The sequence below is a fragment of the Vipera berus genome (assembly GCF_964194415.1).
Source record: "Vipera berus genome assembly, chromosome: 14".
NCBI lineage: Eukaryota > Metazoa > Chordata > Lepidosauria > Squamata > Viperidae > Vipera > Vipera berus.
Genome location: NC_138217.1, coordinates 4,258,247 through 4,279,582, shown reverse-complemented (window position 1 = coordinate 4,279,582; position 21,336 = coordinate 4,258,247). Strand labels below are relative to the sequence as shown.

Below are 21,336 nucleotides of genomic sequence, written 5' to 3'. Positions count from 1 at the left end.
CAGCATTTGAAAATCTTTTGGATGGACATTCTAAACTTTCCTTCTGCAGTGCCAGGAATTCCAGGTTGCACCAACTCCAAGCCGAGACACATTCTGCGCGCCGAACGATCAAGGCGGTTTTAATTAAATTTGGGGAAGGCTCTTACCTGGAGGAATGTTGCTTTCACTCATGTGCGGAGGGTTGTGCAATGAATCTGAGAAGTTCTCATGATGCAACCAGGCACTTGTGTGTGTGTGTGTGTGTGTGTGTGTGTGTGTGATGTTAAAGCTGAGGCGGCTGTGTCGTTCTGCACCTGTGTATCGAATTTGATGTGCTGATTGCAAAGAATTTGCACAGGTTTGCCACTTGAGCCAGCAGGAATTCCTCATCAAGAATCTTCTCCCCTCCCCAAAAATCTAGGATGAAGTCCCCGTCAAATCATGTTTGCCTTCAGGAGACAATGGTGCTGTCACCTGTCTGAAATGTTGCAAGCGAGCCCAGTTGTTGATCACCCTCCCCCAAAAGGGAACTCAATCAGAATAAAGCTGGAAGGGACCTTGGAGGTCTTCTAGTCCAGCCCCCTGCTCAAGCAGGACCCCCACCCTACACCATCTCAGACAGGTGGCTGTCCACTCTTCTCTTAAAAACCTCCAGTGATGAATCCCAAAGATGCTTTTTCAGGAGGCAACTGGGCTTTCTAGTTTTTCTTTGAAGACATTTTGCTTCTCATCCAAGAAGCTTCTTCAGCTCTGACTGGATGGTGGGGAGGACCATCATAGTCAGAGCTGAACAAGCTTCTTGGATGAGAAGCGAAACGTCTTCAAAGAAAAACAAGAAAGCCCAGTTGCCTCATGAAAAACCATCTTTGAGACAACCATGACCTGGATGACTGAGACTCTCCATAGACCTCCAGTGATGGAGCGCCCACTATTTCTGGTGGCAAGCTGTTCCACTGGTTAATTGTCCTCAGTGTCAGGAAGTTTCTCCTTAATTCCAGGTTGCTTCTCTCTTTGGTCAGTTTCCATCCGTTGCTTCTTGTCTTGCCTCATATTCTAGTATCCTAGTAGCAAATCTTGACTCTTGTTCATGTTGAGTGTGGTGCACAGATTTTACTACCACCCTGAGCTCAAAGTGGAGACAAGTAGAGCTGTTCCTTAACAACTGTTCCATCTTACAAGTCCCAAATATGATGTTTTTTTTTCCAAAAAAGCAACTGGACTTTCTTGGTGTTTTCTTTGAAAAGTTTCGCTTCTCATCCAAGAAGCTTCTTCAGTTGAATTCAGAAGAAGCCTCTTGGAAGAGAAGGGAAACATTTTCAATAAAATAAAATAAAATACCAAGACAGCTGCTTTTTTGGGCGGGGGGGGGGAAGGAAATAAACATATTTGGGGACAACCATCTCCATAACATTCATTGCAAGTCACTCTTTTCAGCGCACTTCAGTGAGTCACTAAATGAATGATTGTAAGTCAAAGGCTATTTGTAACATCAAAGAGCCAGACAATCAAGAAGAGGAACTTGGAAATTAAGAACGAATTTGCTCTGCGTTCCATAAAGGACTTCAGTAAACCTCTTCCCGTGCCTTTAAATTGAATTTCGCCTGTTCTGAAGCATCTGGGTAGATGGTCTCCAGATCAAGGTCACTTCAATGCGGGGAGGAAAAACAACATTAACTCTGTCTGTCCTTACCAATTAAAAAAAGGAAAGAAATAAGGGCCTCCGATCCGCAAGTCCTGCAGCCTTCCAATTAGGTTTTTATGTTGTTGGGTTGTGTTTTTTTTATAGCTGCAATCTCAGTGAAGCGAAATGCAGGTCAAGGTTGGTAGGAGATTAATAGTAGCAACCTTAAAATCCACTCCAGGAAGTCGGGAGATCAAGTTAATCATGAAAAGATCAGAAGACACACACACACACGCACACACACACACACGCACACATGCACGCACCCCTCCCTGAACCCCCACCTTTCTCCAAACGGGCACGTCTTTTCATTACCCTGGAAAGATACGCCTCTGTGTGTGAATTCCCCACCCTTTGAGGTCTGTGAAAAGGAACCTGGCTAAGACCACACCATTGTGGCTTCACATGGGAGGATGGGTTTTGATGTCCACCTTTAATGTCGCTTTTAGTGATTTCTCGTCTGTGTGTGTGTGTGTGTGTGTGTGTGTGTGTGTGTGTGTCTGTTTGTGTGTGTGTGTGTGAATGTGTGTGTGTTTAATGGTTCTGCAAGGCTTTAAGGAAAAGCTGTTCTCAGATCAAGAAGAATAACCAAAATTAAGACAAACAACGCCCCCCCCCTCCCCCGTAAATGATGGTAACCTTACAAAAAACTGGAAAATATAGTTGCAGCTAAAAGCTCCCCTCCTAAGTCCTCGACTTACAACCGTTCATTTGGCGACGGTTGCAGCGGCACTGGAAAAAGTGAGTTGTGACCCTTTTTCACACTTACAACCGTTGTGGTCCCATGATCAAAATCCAGATGTTCGGCAACTGACTCATATTTATGACGGTTGCAGTGCCGCAGGGTCACGTGATCCCCTTGTGTGACCTTTGGACAAGCAAAGTCAACGGGGGAATCCAGATTCACTTCAACAACCACAGTATGATTTTAAAAACTGCAGCGATCCACTTAATAACTGTGACAAGAAAGGTCATAAAACGGGGCAAAAATCACTTAGGACATGTCTCAGCTGGCAACAGGAAGGTTGCTTAATGGTGGTGGTAAGTTGAGGACTACTGTAGGGTCAAAATAAAACGGGGCTCAAAAAAGGAAAGGCTGGCAAAGACAAGCCCCTAATGGTAGTTTAAAGCAAATCTAAACCACGTTTTGTTTCTGGCTTTTTCCAAAGTGACTCTTCGGCACCAAATTGCTTGCAAAAATATATCAGAAGCTTCTCTTCAAAATCCACAGTTGTAGCCTGCAACTCTTCAGAGTTAAATAATGCATTGCAACTCGCCCGCTCGCGGCCATAAAATATATTTTTTTTTAGGGCTCCTTGGGGACCCCCGAGTGTTTGTGCGTTGCAAATGGAACCTGGCCATCGAAATGAACAGTGTGTCTTTTTTTTTTTAATTCCAGTTGCTGTGAATAACAGCTCTGACACAGACAGCCTGCCTTCTCCGAGACTCGACACCAAAAAGGCCCCGGAAAGCGAGCCCAAAGTGAATCCTGAGGCCGAAGAAGAAACGATGGTCAATGTCGAAAAACCCACCGTGTCCCCGGAAGCCAACGCCGTAGACTCCATTGGTCACAGCCCGGAAGGGACCGAGCCTGGTCCAGCTGGGAGCGAAAAGCCGCAGGAGGAACCGAAAGTCGACACGATCAAAACGGACGGTGGAGAAGAAAACTCGAAAGACCCCGAATCGGACGTGGCTGAGATAAAAATGGAGGAAGGGGCCGATGTCCCAGAAGAGAAGAAGGCCGATGAGCAGAGAAGCGAGACCAGTAATGGGGTGGGGGCCGAGACAGAGGACACCCCTAAGTCGGAGAAGAAGGAGTGCCCGAAAGTCAGCAAAAGCGGAAGCGCCGCCTCCGACAGCGACTCTAGCGCTACATGTAGCGCGGACGAGATGGAAGAACAGGAACCCACGGACAAAACCAAGTAAGTGGAAAGACGGCAGGCGGAAGGAAGGGTGTAGATCAGGGGTCTCCAACCTTGGCAGCTTTGAGACTTGTGGACTTCAACTCCCAGAATTCCTCAGCCAGCTTTGCGGGCTGAGGAATTCTGGGAGTTGAAGTCCACAAGTCTCAAAGTTGCCAAGGTTGAGGAACCCTGGTGTAGTTAACAGGCAGTCCTTGTTTTACAGCCAACAGTTGAGCCCAATGTTTCTGTTGGCTAAGCGGGACCGTTGCAAAATGACTTTTGCACCATTTTACAACCTTCCTTGCCGCCACGGTGAAGCCAATCCCTGCAGTTGCGAAGTTAGTCACAGGGGTTGGTGAGCGGACCTGGCTTTGCCGTTGACTTTGCTGGCCGCAAAAGGGGGAAAATCGCGTGACCCTGGGGACACCCCGACCGTCATCAATATGAACCGGTTGCCAAGCGTCTGCATTTTGAACACTGCGATATTTTTTTTTGAACGCTGCAACGGTCCTAAGTGTGAGAAACAGCCCTACGTGGCGCTTTTTCCCCCAGCGCCGTTGCAACTTTGGAAGATCGTTAAATGAAAGATCAGTTCAGTGAAACGGTCGTAAGTCAACTGTCTGTTGTTGTTGTTGTTAGTTGCGAAGTCGTGTCCGACCCATCGCGACCCTATGGACAATGTTCCTCCAGGCCTTCCTGTCCTCTACCATCTTCTGGAGTCCAGTTAAGCTCACGCCTACTCCTACTGTCTGTACTTCCCACGAAAAGCTAACAGGGCTTGGCACCCCTGAACATTTCAGCTGAGCCCCCCCATGCAAGTTTGCTAGCTTCATTTTTCCTGCAAGGGATGAGGTGGGTCTTTTCTGTGGACGAGCGATCCGATTTTCAGCAGCAGGACTTGTTTGGGCAGGTTCCTGGGGAGATCCCTGGCGAGCAGCCATCTTCCAGGGAGATCATTTGGACTCCCGGGAAGATCTACGAGCGAGCAGCTTTTTCAACCAAGATCGATCTGCCGGGGCAATGTTGTGGGCGGCAGTCTGGAAGCGTGCGTGATGGGATGGCCCTGCGCCCTTCCCAAAGCTGGTTTTTTGCAGGAAGAACTCAAATTATGTGTGCATCCAGTTTCACTTCTGGTGCTTGGTCAGAGTGATTCAGGTTTCTGAATAAATTGGGCAGGGAGCCTAGAAAGGAGAGACGGGACAGGAGAAATCGTTAAAAAGTCTTTTCCTACCATCCCAAGAGCATTGCTTGCAGATTCCATGAGTCAGAAAGGCAGGCAAGTCTGTGGTCAGAAACTATATCTAACACACACACACACACACACACACACACACACACACCCTTCCTCTGAATCAGGTTATAGATTTCTTGGGAGCCATGTGTAAGCTGGCTGAGCAAACCCCCGTGGCTTCAAAAAGGTTGATTTATCACCCTGATCATCTCGGGGAGAAATTTGCACGTGGCTAATGATTGGTGACTCCTCCTGACGGTAATTGAAAGGGCAGCTTTAGATCCTGTTTGGGATCGATGCCCACCGGCGGGGTTAAAGGAGGTCAGGCGCCACTAGACGGTCACTTCCCGGGCCAGTTGGCAGTTCTGGGACGACTGGTCTGCCTGCCTCCCGTGACTGAAGGCTGATTTAGTGCAGAGCTTCGGTCCATTTCCTTAAACGCCTCTTGAAAATCCATATTCTCGGGCAGACATTTATCAAGGGATGACTGACCCCGGGGCAGGAGAAAACAAGAGCATTGGGAGCATAAATTATTGCATTTGCTGAAAGCAAGCCAGATACTCCTCTCCCCCCCCCCCCCAACACACACACACACAACCATGTTGAGACTCTGGAAAGAGTGCAGGAAAGAGCGACAAAGATGATTAGGGGGTTGGAGGCTAAAATAGACGTTTGCAGGAATTGTGTATGTCTAATCTAGCGAAGAGGAACGCGGTGGCTCAGTGGGTTAGGACGCTGAGCTTGTCGATCAGAAGGTCGGCAGTTTGGCGGGTCGAATCCCCAGTGCCGCGTAGCAGAGTGAGTGCCTGTTACTCGTCCCAGCTTCTGCCAACCTAGCAGTTCCAAAGCACGTAAAAATGCAAGTAGAAAAATAGGGACCACTCCGGTGGGAAGGTAACAGCGTTCCGTGCACCTTTGGTGTCTAGTCATGCCAGCCACATGACCATGGAGATGTCCCCGGACAAGCGCTGGCTCTTCGGCTTTGAAACGGAGATGAGCACCGGCCCCTAGAGTCGGAAATGACTAGCACGCATGTGCGGGGGAACCTTTACCTTACCTAATCTAGCGAAAAGATGGACTAGGGGTGACATGACAGCAGTCTTCCAATCTCTTGAGTGGCTGCCATGGGGAAGAGGGGATCAAGCTATTCTCCAAAGCAGCTGAAGGAAGAAGGACAAGGAGCAACGGATGGAAAGTAATCAAGGAGAGAAGCAACCTGGAACTCAGCAGGGATTTCCTGACAGTGAAAATAATTAATCGGTGGAACGGCTTGCCTTCAGAAGTTGTCGGTGCTCCAACACTGGAGGTTTTTGAGAAGAGATTGGACAGTCAATTTGTCTGAAATGGTCTAGGGCAGGGGTAGGCAACATCGGCTCTTTTATGACTCATGGACTTCAACTCCCAGAATTCCTCAGTCAGCATAGCTGACTGAGGAATTCTGGGAGTTGAAGTCCATGAGTCATAAAAGAGCCGAGGTTGCCTACCCCTGGTCTAGGGTCTCCTGCTTGCGCAGGGGGTTGGGCTAGATGACCTCCAAGGTCCCTTCCATCTCCGCTGCTCTCCTGATAAAATCCAAAGACACAGCCCTATGGTTCAACATCTGAGGAGATTAACTGCTAGCTAAGCATCTGCCCAGTTTCTGACTCAAAACACGACTGCTTGAATTTAAGCATGATGGCCAAATTGGGGAAGCAGCAATTTTAAGGGGAGTACTGGGGAGTTTTTTCCAAAATGAATGAAAAGAAAATGCGAGAAGCGATTCGGAAGAGAGGCACCAAAGGCATTTCTATTTTACCTGGAATTTTGCAAGCGTTTTGCAACCCACACAGACAGGCAAGAATATAAACTGACAGCAAACGGCACCCTTTGACTAGCCCTGATGATGTTACCTAGCTGGGTAATGAAACGTCTGCAAGAAAACAAGCTCAGAGAGCATCAAGGGCTCCATAGTCCTTCCTTCCTTTCTTCCTTCCTTCCTTCCTTCCTTCCTTCCTTCCTTCCTTCCTTCCTTCCTTCCTTCCTTCCTTCCTTTCCTCCCTCCCTCCCTCCCTCCCTCCCTCTCACTCCCTTCTAATCCTGATGATGTTACCTAGGTGTTACCTGTCCCCTCAGTGTCCACCTTGACATCCCGCAATAAGAGGCAGATTTACCCCACCCTGCCTAGACAATCTAGGTCATATGGTGAATGGTGTGCTGGTTTTAGATTCATTTTATTTAACAGAGCTATAGATAGGCACTCCTCGGCTTACAAAAGTTCATTTAGTGACCTTTCGGAGTTACAACAGCACTAAAAAAAGTGACTTGGGACCGTTGTTCACACTTTATGACTCTTGCAGCATCCCCCGTGGGTCACGCGCTCAAAATTCAGACGCTTGGCAACTGACTCATATTTATGACAATTTGCAGGGTTCCGGGGTCACGTGATTTCCCTTTTACGACCAGTGAGGAAGGCAGTTTCACTTAACAACCATGTTGCCAGCTTAAGAACTGCAGTGATTCACTTTTAACAACTGCGGCAAGAAAGGTCGCCAAACTTGCTTCGCAAATGTCTCGCTTAGCGACCAAAATTTTGGACCCCATTTTGGCTGTAAGTTGAGGACCGCCTGTAAAACAACGACATGAACAACAGATCCCATATATCCAGGCCAGCTTCCATTAACATCCTGGCCCCAATGCTTTTTTTTTTTTTATTGAAAAGTTTTAAAATACAGTTTTCCTTTAAGAATCCCCCCTTCCCCCTCCCTCCTCCCCCCTCCCTACCTCCCCCCTCCCCCCCTCCCCCCCCCCCGACTTCCCAGAGCTAAATACAAGGTATATATATAAAAAGCAATCATAAACAATCATATACTAACAATTATAAACTCTAAAATCCATCACTCTCTAGCTTATATAAGATAAAACAAATAATAATAATATTGAATATGTATAAAAAGAAACTAAGATAATAAAAGAAAAAAAAAGCGAAAGAAGACTTATTCAAATGCTACATAAAACTTCTTAACCCTATACTTGTTCTGGATAAAATCAATCCATTTTCTCCATTCCATAATATAGCGTTCTTGCGAATGATCTTTCAAATAGGCCGAAATCTTCGCCATCTCTGCCAGGTCGGAAACCTTTAAAGTCCACTCCTCTATGGTCGGCAGTTCCTCTTTCTTCCAGTATTGGCCTATCAAAAGTCTTGCCGCCGTAATTAAATTCAACATCAACTTGGTGTCCACAACTGTGGCATCTGTAATTATTCCCAACAAAAAAAATTGCGGACAAAACTTTATCCTCTGTTTAAAAATCTTCTGCATATTCCACCAGACTTTTATCCAAAAAGCCTTAACCTTTTTACAAGTCCACCATATATGAAAATATGTTGCATCTTCATCACCGCACCTCCAACATTTAGGCTGATAATTTGGATACATACTTGCAAGCTTTTTGGGATCTAAATGCCATCTATAAAACATTTTGTAAAAATTCTCTCTTAAATTTTGAGCTTGTGTAAATTTTACGTTCCTCACCCAAATCTTTTCCCACGTGTCCATTGTGATAACTTCCTGGATATTTTGGGCCCATTTTATCATACAATCCTTAACAAGCTCTGTTTCTGAGTCAATCTCTATCAATGCAAGATATATCCGTTTGATATGTGCTGGTCCCTGATTCCTAATTTGCTTTATCAAATTTTCATCAGTCATTGTAAATCCATTTTTCTGGTCTTCTTTCCACCTGGCCCGTAACTGAGTATATTGAAACCAATTTTGAACAACCTTCTCTTCTCGCAAGAGGCTATATGATTTCAAACACCAAACATTTCTTTCCAAACTGAGAATCTCCTTATACGTAGTCAAATCATGTTTGAAGCCAGCATGTATATTTTCTATTGCGTGTTTTGGAATTGCCCACAATGGTATCTTGCAACTTAACTTATGTCTGTACTTCTTCCAAACTCTCAGCAATGCCTGTCTTAAAATATGCACCCTAAACACGTTGTCTACCTTCTTATCATACAACAAATATGCATGCCAGCCAAACAACAAATCGTGGCCCTCAAGATTTAATAACCTCCCTTGCGTCAAATTAATCCAGTCACTTATTCCTACTAATGCAGCAGCTTCATAATATAATTTAAAATTAGGCAATTTAAGGCCACCTCTCTCACGAGTATCCTGCATAATCTTAAGTTTAACTCGTGGTTTTTTCCCTGCCCACACAAATTTATTGATACCTCGCTGCCATTCCTCCAGATTAGAATCTTTCTTAAGAATCGGTATCATTTGAAATAAAAATAAAAATTTAGGCAGGACATTCATTTTTACTGCTGCAATCCGTCCCAACAAAGACAATTGCAATTTTTTCCAACTCTCCAATTCTTTTTGAATTTTCCCCCATAATTTTTCATAATTATTTTTATATAGCTTTGTATTAGAGGGCGACAAAATCACCCCCAAATATTTAACCCTTTTAACAATCTCAATCCTGGCCCCAATGCTTGTGTGTGTGTGTGTGTGTGTGTGTGTGTGTGTGTGTGTGTGTGCGTGCGCGCGTGCGTGCCACGACATCACAACCTTCCAGGGAAGGTTTTGACAGCGTTGAGCTGTTTTGTCGGTTCCTCTTGGCTACTCGCAAGCCGAATGGAAGTAAAAGGTCTCTGAAGATAATTATCGTTGAAAAATATATATATTTTATAAAGGCTGCTGCTGTTGCTGGCAGCCAGAGGAATGAAAAGTTCAAGCATGGGTCACGCTAAATATAAATGAATACAGAGGCCTGTACAGTCATGCATTAACTGTTGTCAGTTTATGGCTGGGGAGCAGCCAGAGATGTTCAGAGGGTAAAAAAAAAAAAATAAGTGGGAGAACGTCAAGCAGAAATCTAATCCCGTTTTCCTGGTGGGTTAAAGCCTTGGGAGATCACTGGGATGGTTGAATTTGTCCTTCTTTCAGCTGGTTACAGGACCAGGACTTTCCAACGTGGCTCACGATCATCTTCTCTTATAAATCTTCAAAGCTTTAAGAGTGGGTGCTTTTATCCTCCGACTCCCACATCAAGGAGATAAGTCAGCCCGAGGTCATCAGCCAGGTCCCATCAATTTTTCTTCTGGTGGGAACCCTCCCAAAGACCCCCAAGGGGTCTCCAGTGGTCCAGAAGATGGTTGGGATCCTCGTCTTTTAGCCCAAAGTCAAACCAGGTAGAGCCTCAAGATAGTTGTCTAAGGAGTTGTGAAGAGATCCTCTCACGTTTGACTTTCAGCAAGGTCAGAATCACAGGCGGTCCTCGAGATCAGAATTGGGACCAGGATTTCCATTGCTAAGTAAGGGGGGGTTGTTAAGTGGGTCACGCAGGATTTCACAGCCTTTTTCCTCACGGTTGTTCAGTGAATCTCTGCAGTGGTCCAAGAGAATCAAGTCTGGATTTCTGGGCCAAAGCAGCGCTCGGAAAGTGCCCCTCACGCAGGGTGGTTGTGTCTCTCTGCAGGTTGCCGGCTGCCCGCTTGAGTCTCCTTGGTTCCCCCAACGATGCCCGCCTCACCTCCTCACCTCAGAAGCCTCTGGACCTCAAGCAGCTGAAGCAGAGGGCAGCTGCCATCCCCCCCATTGTGAGTCTCCCTCGCTCGCTCCCTCCGTTTCCTCTTCCCTCATCCTCTCATTCCTCCCTCCCTCTCTCTTTCCTTTCCTCTCTTTCCTTCCTTCTCTCTTTTTTCTTCCATTTTTCCCTTCCTTCCTTCCTTTCCCCTTCCTTCCCTCATCCTCTCATCCCTCCCTCCCTCTCTCTTTCCTTTCTTCTTTCCTTCTCTCTTTTTTCTTCCATTTCTCCCTTCCTTCCTTTCCCCTTCCTTCCCTCATCCTCTCATCCCTCCCTCCCTCCCTCTCTCTTTCCTTTCCTCTCTTTACTTCCTTCTCTCTTTTTTCTTCCATTTCTCCCTTCCTTCCTTCCTTCTTTTCCCCTTCCTTCCCTCCTCCTCTCATTCCTCCCTCCCTCCCTCCCTCCCTTTCCTTTCCTTTCCCTCCCTCCCTCCCTTCCTTCCTTCCTTCCTTCCTTCCTTCCTTCCTTCCTTCCTTCCTTCCTTCCTTTCTTCCTCCTCTCATTCCTCTCTCCCTCTCTCTTTCCTTTCTTCTCTTTCCTTCCTTCTCTCTTTCTTCCTTCCTTCCTTCCTTCCTTCCTTCCTTCCTTCCTTCCTTCCTTCCTTCCTTCCTTCCTTCCTTCCCTCCCTCCTTCCTTCCTTCCTTCCTTCCCCCTGGGTTTTGAAGAAATTAGCAGAACTGACGGACTCAAGCTAACACAAACACAACCTGGGAGGCTAGGGGTGCCCATTGCAAAGGACTTACACCCAGGTTCTCCTTTCCCCACAGATGTCCGAAGGCGCGCTGGAGGGAGCGTTGCAGAGTGGGGCTCCGAAACCCTCGGTGCCTCCCCATACCTTGGGCCTCTACCAGCAGCAGATCGCCCTGGCCCTGGAGGGAGCCCAGGAGGAGGCCGCTGCGCCGGGCAAGCCTCCCCCATCGGAGAAGGAGCCCCAGCTGTGCAGCAGCACTGGCAGCAGCCCTCGGGAAGCTCCGCATCAGAGCCCGGCTGAGGCAGAGAAAGATGGTGAGCGCGCTTTGGGGTTTGGGGGGATGCCGCGGAGGGAGGGAGGGAGAGAGGGAGGAAGGAAGGAAAATTAGTGGAGGGAGAGAGGAAACAGGTTAGAACAAAGAAGGAAGAGTGAAAAAGGAAGGAAGGGAGGGAGGGAGGGAGGAAGGAAGGAAGTCACTCTCCTAGCTTAAAAAGGTAAAGGTTCCCCCGCACATGCGTGCTAGTCATTTCCGACTCTAGGGGCCGGTGCTCATCTCCATTTCAAAGCCGAAGAGCCAGCGCTTGTCCGAAGACGTCTCCGTGGTCATGTGGCCGGCATGAATAGACGCCAAAGGCGCACGGAGCGCTGTTACCTTCCCACCGGAGTGGTCCCTATTTTTCTACTCGCATTTTGACGTGCTTTCGAACTGCTAGGTTGGCAGAAGCTGGGACGAGTAACAGGCGCTCACTCTGTTACGCGGCACTCGGGATTCGACCCGCCAAAGTGCCAACCATCTGATCGACAAGCTTAGCGTCCTAACCCACTGAGCCACCGCGTCCTAGCTTATCAGGCAGTAAAAAGAGGATGAGATTTGTACTTTCAGACTTGGAAGATGGTTTGGCAACTGTTTGCAGGTGGATCGTTTCCTCCTCCTCCTCCTCCTCCTCCTCCTCCGCATGCAACAAGGAGTGGGCAGATCTGGGACAGTTGGCCTTGCTTCTCTTTGGGGCATGTAGCTTCGGCAACTTCCTATCGATTCGGCCACCCCATTTCCCCTTGGCCTTCGGAGCAGGGCTGCCTAGCCAAGAAAATCCATTTGGATGACAAATCGCATAAACCGACATCTCCCTTGCTCCAGTTCCAGGGCTTTGATAAATGGCCGTGGTAGCCTCCTTTTCTGGGGATAACTGCGAGCATATCCAGAAGGGCTTTGAGTTATGGCTCTTTGTTAATGTGCGTGGGAAGGAGAGAGGAGGGGAGAGGAGAAGCAGAACGAAGTCAACCGTGGTTGAAGCTTCAGAGCAGGGTCTTCCCCTGGTTGGGGCTGGAAGGACTTCCTTCATCCTAGAGGCCCCCATTTCCATAGCCCTGCCTGGGTCTGGCCTTAAACCATCTCTGCGGCAGACATGGAGGCTGTCTTGTGTCTACAGCAGGGCAGGGAAGGAATTAACGAGAGGGGAAAAAAACAAGTCCCCGCTAGAGATTTTCTCCTGCAGATGTCTGCCTCTAAGCTGTGTAGTTTATCAACCTGTCTTCTCCTGCTGTCCTTGGAAGCAGCGGCAGAAACAACCAAGTTCAGGCTGTAAATCGTGAAAGCTAAAGGTGGGCGTCATTTAGGGTCCTCTCTCCCAGAACAGAAGGAGGTGCTTGGCCAGGTGCAGATGTTTGGGGCCTCTTCTCTCTCCCGCCGTCACTTTCTTTCTCGGGTTTTAAAACATCGGGATGTTTTGGATCTCCCCTTTGCTGTGGTGGTAAGAAGGTGTGGACTGGCAGCGAGGGGACGGTGAGTTTCCAGACCTGCCCTTGGGCACGAAGCCAGCTGGGTGAAAAGCCATTTCCTCTCTCTCAGCCCTCGGAAAGTAGTAATGGGAAGCTAGTTCTGGAAAGGTTGCCAAGAAGACTGCATGGATACGTCCATGTGATTCCCAGGAGTCAAGACTCCCTCAAAGATAGGCGGATAGATCTGTCTGTCTGTCTGTCTGTCTGTCTGTCTGTCTGTCTGTCTGTCTGTCTGTCTGTCTATCTATCTATCTATCTATCTATCTATCTATCTATCTATCTATCTATCTATCTATCTATCTACCTATTATTATCTGTTCATCCATCTATTCATTTACCTATCTATCCATCCATCTACGTCTGTCTGTCTGTCTATCTATCTATCTATCTATCTATCTATCTATCTATCTATCTATCTATCTATTATCATTATCTGTTCATCCATCCATTCATTTACCTATCCATCCATCTACGTCTGTCTGTCTGTCTGTCTGTCTGTCTGTCTGTCTGTCTGTCTGTCTGTCTGTCTATCTATCTATCTATCTATCTATCTATCTATCTATCTATCTATCTATCTATCTATCTATCTATCCTTCCATTCTTCTTTTCCATCCCATCCCACCCATATCCATCCATCCATCCTTCAATCCCATCCTATCTCCATCCATCCATCCATTGAAAAATGCAAGCTTCCTAATTTAGCGTTTCTGGCTGTTTCTCTCCTCTGGTAGAAAAACCGGTGCTTTTCACCCCCCTTCCAGATGGACAGAAGCAAGGTGGAGAATCTGCCACCACAACCTGTTGGCCACCGGTCCTTCCCTACCAAGGCTCCTCAAGGGATGTTATCCGAACCTCTCCACACGCTGAGTCTCAGACATTTCAATATAATCCCTCTGGTGAGTCCAGCCCTCGGCACTTAGGATGTTAGTCTGTCCAGCGTTGGCAATGCCCAGTGGATTGTAATTTGGAGACTGGGTTGGAGCGTTGCCAAATTCCAGATCCAGGACAGAAGCGGAAAACAGCAGAATGAGGACTGTAAAAGCAATCCCATGCGAGTTGTTAGGTTTTTTTTGGCCCAGTGGGACACAAGGTTTGCAGACAGTCATGAGATATTTGGGGTTGTGCGAGTTCAAAATCCATGTTTCTCACAATCAAGTAGGCAGATCTTTCTTAGAAGAACTGAGTTCAAATACAACTCACATTGTTTTAAACTCTCAATCTGTCCCTCTTTGTCTCTACAGCAGCTCATCCTATCTCCTTGAATGCTCATGAAAGTTCTCGAACTGGCCCGCCAAGGTTGTCAGCCATCTCCAATCCTCCTCCTCTGATCTCTAACAAGCATCCCTCTGTTCTTGAAAGAACACCTGGCTGTATTTCCCAGGTAAATGTGTAACCCAACCTTCTGAGACTGTCCCACGACCAGATCAAGAGGAACAAGGAAACGGGGGTCAAAAGCGTGGTTGCTACCATACTTTGGTTGTTGGCATCCCCCCATAACTAATGTTCTTTGATGGATCTTTCAGGGGATACCTCTACAGCTCCATGGTCCATTCAGTCCAGAGCACGCAAAAGTCTCCATCGGTTCCATCTCTGTTCCTTTGACGATGGATCCCAAGAAGTTGGGTAAGCTGATCTTCATTCTGGCCTGGTTCTCAGAGTCACTGCTGGCCAAAGAAGGGGAGGACCCAGTTGGACAGTAGCCATGCTGAAACCAGCTGATCATCCAAGTAATTTCTTCTGCTCCTGGTACAGTAAAGTAAAGGTGGTAACGTTCTTGTTTTCCAGTGCCATTTTCTGGAGTGAAACAAGAGCAGCTTTCTCCTAGAGGCCAAGCTGGTCAACCTGAAAGCTTGGTTGTGCAGACTTCACAGGAAAGCTCAGTTCTTCGAGGTAAGTCCCTTGAACTGTAGAAGCCAAGACGTTTCTCTAGAAGGTTCTCTTCTAACATAATCTCTAGTTAAGCTCTGTAGCGATATCTTTGAAGGCATTGTCTAGAACTTCTGGGATACACCAGTCACCTTCTGCACTCTTTAGCCTCTTCAAACCAAAAGGACTTGTTGAAGGTTGGGTGTACATTGTGTTTATAAACCTCACTGGACCTCCCAAAATTTCACAGGCAAGAACCTTTAGTGATGGAACTCATAATTGACATAACTCTGGTTTTAGGAAGGTTGCAGGTGACGGGAGAGTCCTTTTGTCTAAGTCAGGGGTATTCAAACTTGGCCCTTTTATGATTTGTGGACTTCCACTCCCAGAATTCCTCAGCCAGCGTGCCTGGCTAAGGAATTCTGGGAGTTGAAGTCCACAAGTCATAAAAGGGCCAAGTTTGAAGACCCCTGGTCTAAGTCATTGGGAGAAACTCCCCAACCTGCAGAATCAGTGCTGAGTTCATTGTCCCATAAACCTGTTTGAGGCTGCCTTTACCGTCCCAAATGTCCTGGAATAAGCAGGTTGTTGAAAGCCACCAAATTATTTTTGAAACTTATCACCTCTTCTTGTTTGTTGTATCCTGCAGGTACCTCCTTGTCAGGAGTGAGCATCATTAAAGGGATTCCCAGCACAAGGCCACCCTCTGAGTCTACCATCACATATCGGGGTTCCATCACACATGTAAGTCTTCTGTTGGGGGGTTTTCTAGCAGTGCACCAGAAGTGGATTAGAAGTGTCTTGGTGATGCGAAGAACCTAGGGCAGAGAATGTTCTGAAAGGTGTTGCCAAAGATTGATGAGGGCACAAAAAATGAAGAAGACTTAGGATGGTTATTACCTGCCAAAGACCTTTGGACAGTCTTGAAGCCAACCATATTGTTCTAGATGATGAACAAGACCTGGGATGGTTATTACCTGTTGAAGACCTTTGGCTAGTCTTGAAGCCAACCATATTGTCCTAGATCAGGGGTAGGCAACCTTGGCTCTTTTATGACTCGTGGACTTCAACTCCCAGAATTCCTGAGCCAGCATGGTTGCCTACCCCTGTCCTAGATGATGAACAAGACCAGGGTTGGCTAATACATGCTAAAGACCTCTAGCTGGTCTTGAAGCCAACCATATTGTTCTAGATCAGGGGTAGGCAACCTTGGCTCTTTTATGACTCGTGGACTTCAACTCCCAGAATTACTGAGCCAGCACGGTTGCCTACCCCTGTCCTAAGATGATGAACAAGACCTGGGATGGTTATTACCTGTTGAAGACCTTTGGCTAGTCTTGAAGCCAACCATATCGTCCTAGATCAGGGGTAGGCAACCTTGGCTCTTTTATGACTCGTGGGCTTCAACTCCCAGAATTCCTGAGCCAGCACGGTTGCCTACCCCTGTCCTAAGATGATGAACAAGACCAGGGTTGGCTAATACATGCTAAAGACCTTTGGCTGGTCTTGAACTCAACCATATTGACAAGGAACTCAACCAAGGTTCAGAATGTGGTCTTCTTCAATGGGTAGAAAACAATAGTTGTAGCTCTTCCTCAAGGAACACAAACTCTGCTTTGAGGTCCCTAGAGCTCTTTCCAGACCCTTTTCCTTGCTGTGCACATCCCTAGACAACGCAACACATGAGTCTGCTAACACACACACACACACACACACACACAGAAAGCGCAAAGAATTCATGGTTCCCATCAATCAGGTCTAGAGACTGGAAGGCTTGCCAACTGGGTGATGGCTTTGTACTCTCCAATTATTGCTTTCTCTGGAAACAGAGCAGAGAGAATTCTGTTTTTTTTTCCTTTTTTTTTTCTCCTCCTCCTCCCTGGCTGACATTCAGATCTTTAAAGATACGTTATGAGAACGCTGGAGTTCTCAGCTCATTTTCCTGGAAAAATAAGCCTCAGTTCAACTGCCATGAGACAGTTTTGAAGGCTCGTAACATTACATTGCTGAAATAAGTCCTCTTCGTTAGGGTAGTTTATGGTTCCATTTAAAGAGCTAGCTTGTGGTGGGTGGGGGGGGGAGAGAAATTAAAATGTTTTCAGCTCAGGGGATGGCAGTGAAAAGTTCTTTGCTACCACAGAAATATTAACATTTGCTGGCTCTTGAAGACGTTTTATCCTCGCATCGTCCCTTGCTGTTTTTCAGATGTTTGAGTTGGAAATGTTATTTTCTTGTTTTTAGGATCCGGTTTCCAATGCAGCCGTTTTCTAATTAAGAGTTTTTAATAACTTTGTTATTGCTGTTTTGTTTGATTGACGTGCACTGTCCAGAATCGCACCCTGAGATGGGCAACTATATAAATTGAATTAATAAATAAATCCCCCAAAGATTGAAGAGTTAAACTAGCAGATGGGGCAGAATTCTGCAACGGTACTCTGCTATCCCTGGAAAAGAAAATACGGTGGGGAGGGAGGATGGATACAGTTAGTGTCATCCCAGAATCTTTAATTAATGCTGAGCATCGCTTTCCCAATTACTGGTTTAGGTAGCATCAGATAGGAAGGAGGGTTGGCTTCCTGTCTTACGATGCAGAATAATGAGATAATTCAGAAATTATATCTGGAGCTTCTTTAGACATCCCTGCAAAATAGCAGACTCTGTTGCATCCAAAATCATCCAGTCGAGGCCTTTTTAGAAAATTAACCCTAACCCTCTCAGGGATTTTATCTCCTTTCTGGCGGGTTACGTCGTTTGCATGACCATGCAAATTCTCGTGGGTCCGTGGCATTGGTGATACCACAGACACAAATTGCAGGTGGTTCTTGACTTAACGGCCACAATTTTGGTTGCTCAGTAAGCCGGTGGTTAAGCGGGTGGCAGCCAATTTAACCACCTTTTTTTGCCATGCTAAGCAAATCACAGTGGTTCTTCAGTGGCCGCACAGTCGTTAAGTGAATCCCGCTTCCCCCCCCCCCCATTGACTTTGCTTGCTGGAAGCTGGCTGGGAAGGTCGCAAATGGCGATTGTGTGATCCCAGGGCGCTGCAACCATTGTAAATACTTGAAATTGAAATTGGATTGTGGGAATTGGGGGGGGGATTGTAAGTGTGAGGACCACTCACAAGTTACTCTTTTCAATGCCGTTGTAACTTTGAACAGCCGCTGAGCAAACGGTTGCAAGTTGAGGATTGATTACGTGTATGTCATTTGTGTTGATTTCCTTCCTGGCCAAAATCAAGACCAATGGTTTAGCAAGGAGGATGGGCCTTGGGAAGGAGGCATGCCTTTTCTCCCTCGGGAGGGTCTACGACAATTTGCGGTGGCCATTTTGCCACGGCCAAGTCATTGCGGGACAATTCAGGACGGGACAAGAGTTACATTACTATCAAAGAAATGGTAGAACAGAATAACTAAAGAAAGGATGCAAAAGGAGGGACAGAATGAAATGCGAATGGCCAACATTAAAATATTTTTCACTTATTTATTTTAAGTAATTAAATAGAATTGTTGAATTGTCTCCTCGCGGGAATTGTCCCGTGGCAAGAGTTGGCCATGGTGAATTGGCTGAAGCAAGTTGTCCCATTCCTACACTTAGGCAGGAAAAACCAATGGTACACATACAGACTGGGTGAAACCTGCCTCAAAAACGGCAACTGTGAGTGGGACCTTGGAGTCCTAGTGGACGATCACTTGACTACAAGCCAGCCGTGTGTGGCAGCAGCCAAAAAAGCTAACACAATCCTGGGTTGCATAAACAGAGGCATAGAATCAAGATCACGAGAAGTATTAGTACCGCTTTATAAAACCCTAGTAAGACCACACCTGGAATACTGCAGCCAATTTTGGTCACTGTATCACACACACACACAGAAAAAATGTTGAGAGTTTGGAAAAAATTCAAAGAGCAACTAAGATGACCAAGGCCTGGAGATTAAAACATATGAAGAACAGCTGCAGGACTTGGATTTTGCTAGTCTAAAGAAAAGAAGAAATAAGGGAGACATGATAGCACTCTTCCAGTATTTGAGGGGATGCCACAAGGCAGAGGAGGTCAAGTTATTCTCCAAAGTACCAGAGGGCAGGACAAGAAACAATGGTTGGAAACTGACCAAAGAGAGAAGCAACCTGGAATTAAGGAGAAACTTCCTGACAGTGAGGACAATCAACCAGTGGAACAGCTTGCCCCCCAGAAATCGTGGGCGCTCCATCACTGGAGATTTTTAAGAAGAGACTAGACAGTCACTTATCTGAGATGGTATAAGTTCTCCTGCTTGAGCTGAGGGCTGGCCTAGAAGACCTCCATGGTCCCTTCCAGCTCTTTTCTATTCTATTCCCTCCCTCGGGATGGTTCATTAAAGGAAGCTTTTATTTGCAAGCTTCTGGGGAGTACGGACTTGCCTGAAATATATGCATATGGTGGTGCCACCCATGGTGATCTAGCTGGGTTGGTTGATGGTAATTACCAACGGTCTCATTTACAAAGCCTTAAGGCCGTTCATGATCTGTTGTGTTGCAGCAGTACCCATTTGCAAATCTGGGCTGCAGAAGACAGATGTTTCAGACGTTCTTTCCCTAAAGCCATCTCATGTTCCAGTTGTCCTGTGAGCATGTGTGCCGAAGCTGATCCCGGGCCAGCTCTGTGTTTTGTGTCTTTTAACGCCAAGCCCTTGAATTCAGGCGCTGGAAGTGCCGTATTTGTAATGCGGTGTCTCTGGTTTATGTTGCGGGGAGACTCAGAGCTGGTCTGTTGGATCCCAAGATTCTGGAATTTTATTGCTCTTTGAATTGGTGTCGGACATCCTTGTTTTAGTGACCACAGTTCGGTCATTAAGTGAAGCAATTGCTAAAGGAAACCACAACTTTCATTATGATCTTGCTTCAGCTTTCCTTCTCTTTTACGGGCCTGCAAACGTAAATACAACGATTGATTGCAGAGTTACTTTATTAATGTTGTAACTGTGAGTGGTCGCTAAAGCAGGTCATCATTAAATGAGGACTGCCTGGTCTTAGCCTTGGGCTGGATTGGGTCTTAGCCTTGGGCATCTCTGGACCTCTGTTGCCCCTAAGAACATCCGAGCAATTACCTTACTAACACCCCAGACCTATGCCCTAGTTCAACCACTGCCCGTAAGAGATTTGTAGTAGGATGAGGTGATGAAATTTCTCTACCTTGGCTTCTACAGAACATGTGCAGACATGGTGAAAACACAGGCATAATCTCCACCTACTCTGAACGCATTTAAATTCTAGAGTGATATTGATGGCATGGTTCACCTAGGGCAGGGATAGGCAACCTGGGCTCTTTTATGACTCATGGACTTCAACTCCCAGAATTCCTGAGTCAGCTATGCTGACTCAGGAATTCTGGGAGTTGAAGTCCATGAGTCATAAAAGAGCCGAGGTTGCCTACCCCTGACCTAGGGCAGCGGTTTTCAATCTTCACCGTGGACCTCTTTAAATACCTTCTGTGGCCACAGACCAATCAATCAGAATAGAGCTGAAAGGGACCTTGGAGGTCTTCTAGTCCAGCCCCCTGCTCAAGCAGGAGAACCTATACCATTTCAGACAAGTGGCTGTCCAGTCTCTTCTTAAAAACCTCCAGTGATGCAGCACCCACCAAGACCTAACTCAAGATTTAAAGCACTAGATTGCATCAAATATTCGCAGACCCCCTGTGGTGACCTCACGGCCATCCAGTGGTCCACGGACCACAGGTTGAGAGCCACTGACCTAGGGCAGAGGTCCCCAACTTTTTGGGCACCAGGGACCAGTTCCGTGGAGAGAGGTTTTTCTGCCAGTGGGAGGGTCCGTGGTTTTGTGGGTTGCCTGCATCCCACAGATGGGGCTTTTCTTGTTTGTGCGGACTGGTTGGTGGCATACCAACCAGTACTGGTACTGGTACTGGTCCACAGACCGGAGGTTGGGGGGAGCCTGACCTAGGGCATCAATTGCCAGAAGTCAACCAATGAGAGCTGTAGCATCATCCTAAATAGGTGCTAGGATTGCAAAAAGCAACATCTTTTTCAATATTCCTGAGTGTGAGTCAGCCCCAAGACAGGTTAGGTAGTGGACTGAGCATGCTTGTGAACATTTAGAGGCAGGCTCTCTTATCTTTAAGCATATTATTCCTTATCTCTGGCGGTGGCGCCACCAACCAGCTTGTCATGTGTTTGTCAAGTCTGGTCCTGCAGATGGATGCAGCCTAAAGCTTAGGGGCCCCACCCAGTCATTTGGGGAAAGCGAAATGTTGCGCAGTGGCAAGGCGTGTGCTTGGCGTGCAAAAGAATCCAGATCGGATCCCCGGAAAGCATCAGAGTATCATTTATCCCTCTCTTGATTCTTAGCGAATGAATTTTGGCACCCAAGGTTGGCAGTGGGTTTGGGTAAGGCAGAGATCTTAAGTCAGAAGAAGTCCTTTCTGTGACTAGAAGTTTGTTGAGCTTCCGAGAGGTATATATTTTTTTATTTTATTTATTTTAATTCCATTTATATCCCGCCCTTCTCCGAAGACTCAGGGCGGCTTACAAGCTTAGCAGTAGCCTTCATTCTATGTATAGGCCTGCTTATTAGGGCTTTCACACACACACACACCCAAGCGGCATTATTACAAAGTCAGCTTAATTGCCCCC

General features: G+C 46.8%; 1 protein-coding gene across 1 annotated transcript in view; it reads left to right on the top strand.

Moving 5' to 3' along the window:
- NCOR2 (nuclear receptor corepressor 2) overlaps positions 1 to 21,336 on the top strand; it is a 185,122-nt gene that overhangs the window by 120,098 nt on the left and 43,688 nt on the right. The window contains exons 20-27 of the mRNA XM_081339110.1: positions 3,060 to 3,582; positions 10,265 to 10,385; positions 11,140 to 11,377; positions 13,574 to 13,738; positions 14,084 to 14,223; positions 14,366 to 14,465; positions 14,628 to 14,732; positions 15,358 to 15,452. Of these exons, the coding sequence (XP_081195236.1) occupies positions 3,060 to 3,582; positions 10,265 to 10,385; positions 11,140 to 11,377; positions 13,574 to 13,738; positions 14,084 to 14,223; positions 14,366 to 14,465; positions 14,628 to 14,732; positions 15,358 to 15,452 (1,487 nt within the window). The remainder of the gene's footprint in view (positions 1 to 3,059; positions 3,583 to 10,264; positions 10,386 to 11,139; positions 11,378 to 13,573; positions 13,739 to 14,083; positions 14,224 to 14,365; positions 14,466 to 14,627; positions 14,733 to 15,357; positions 15,453 to 21,336) is intronic.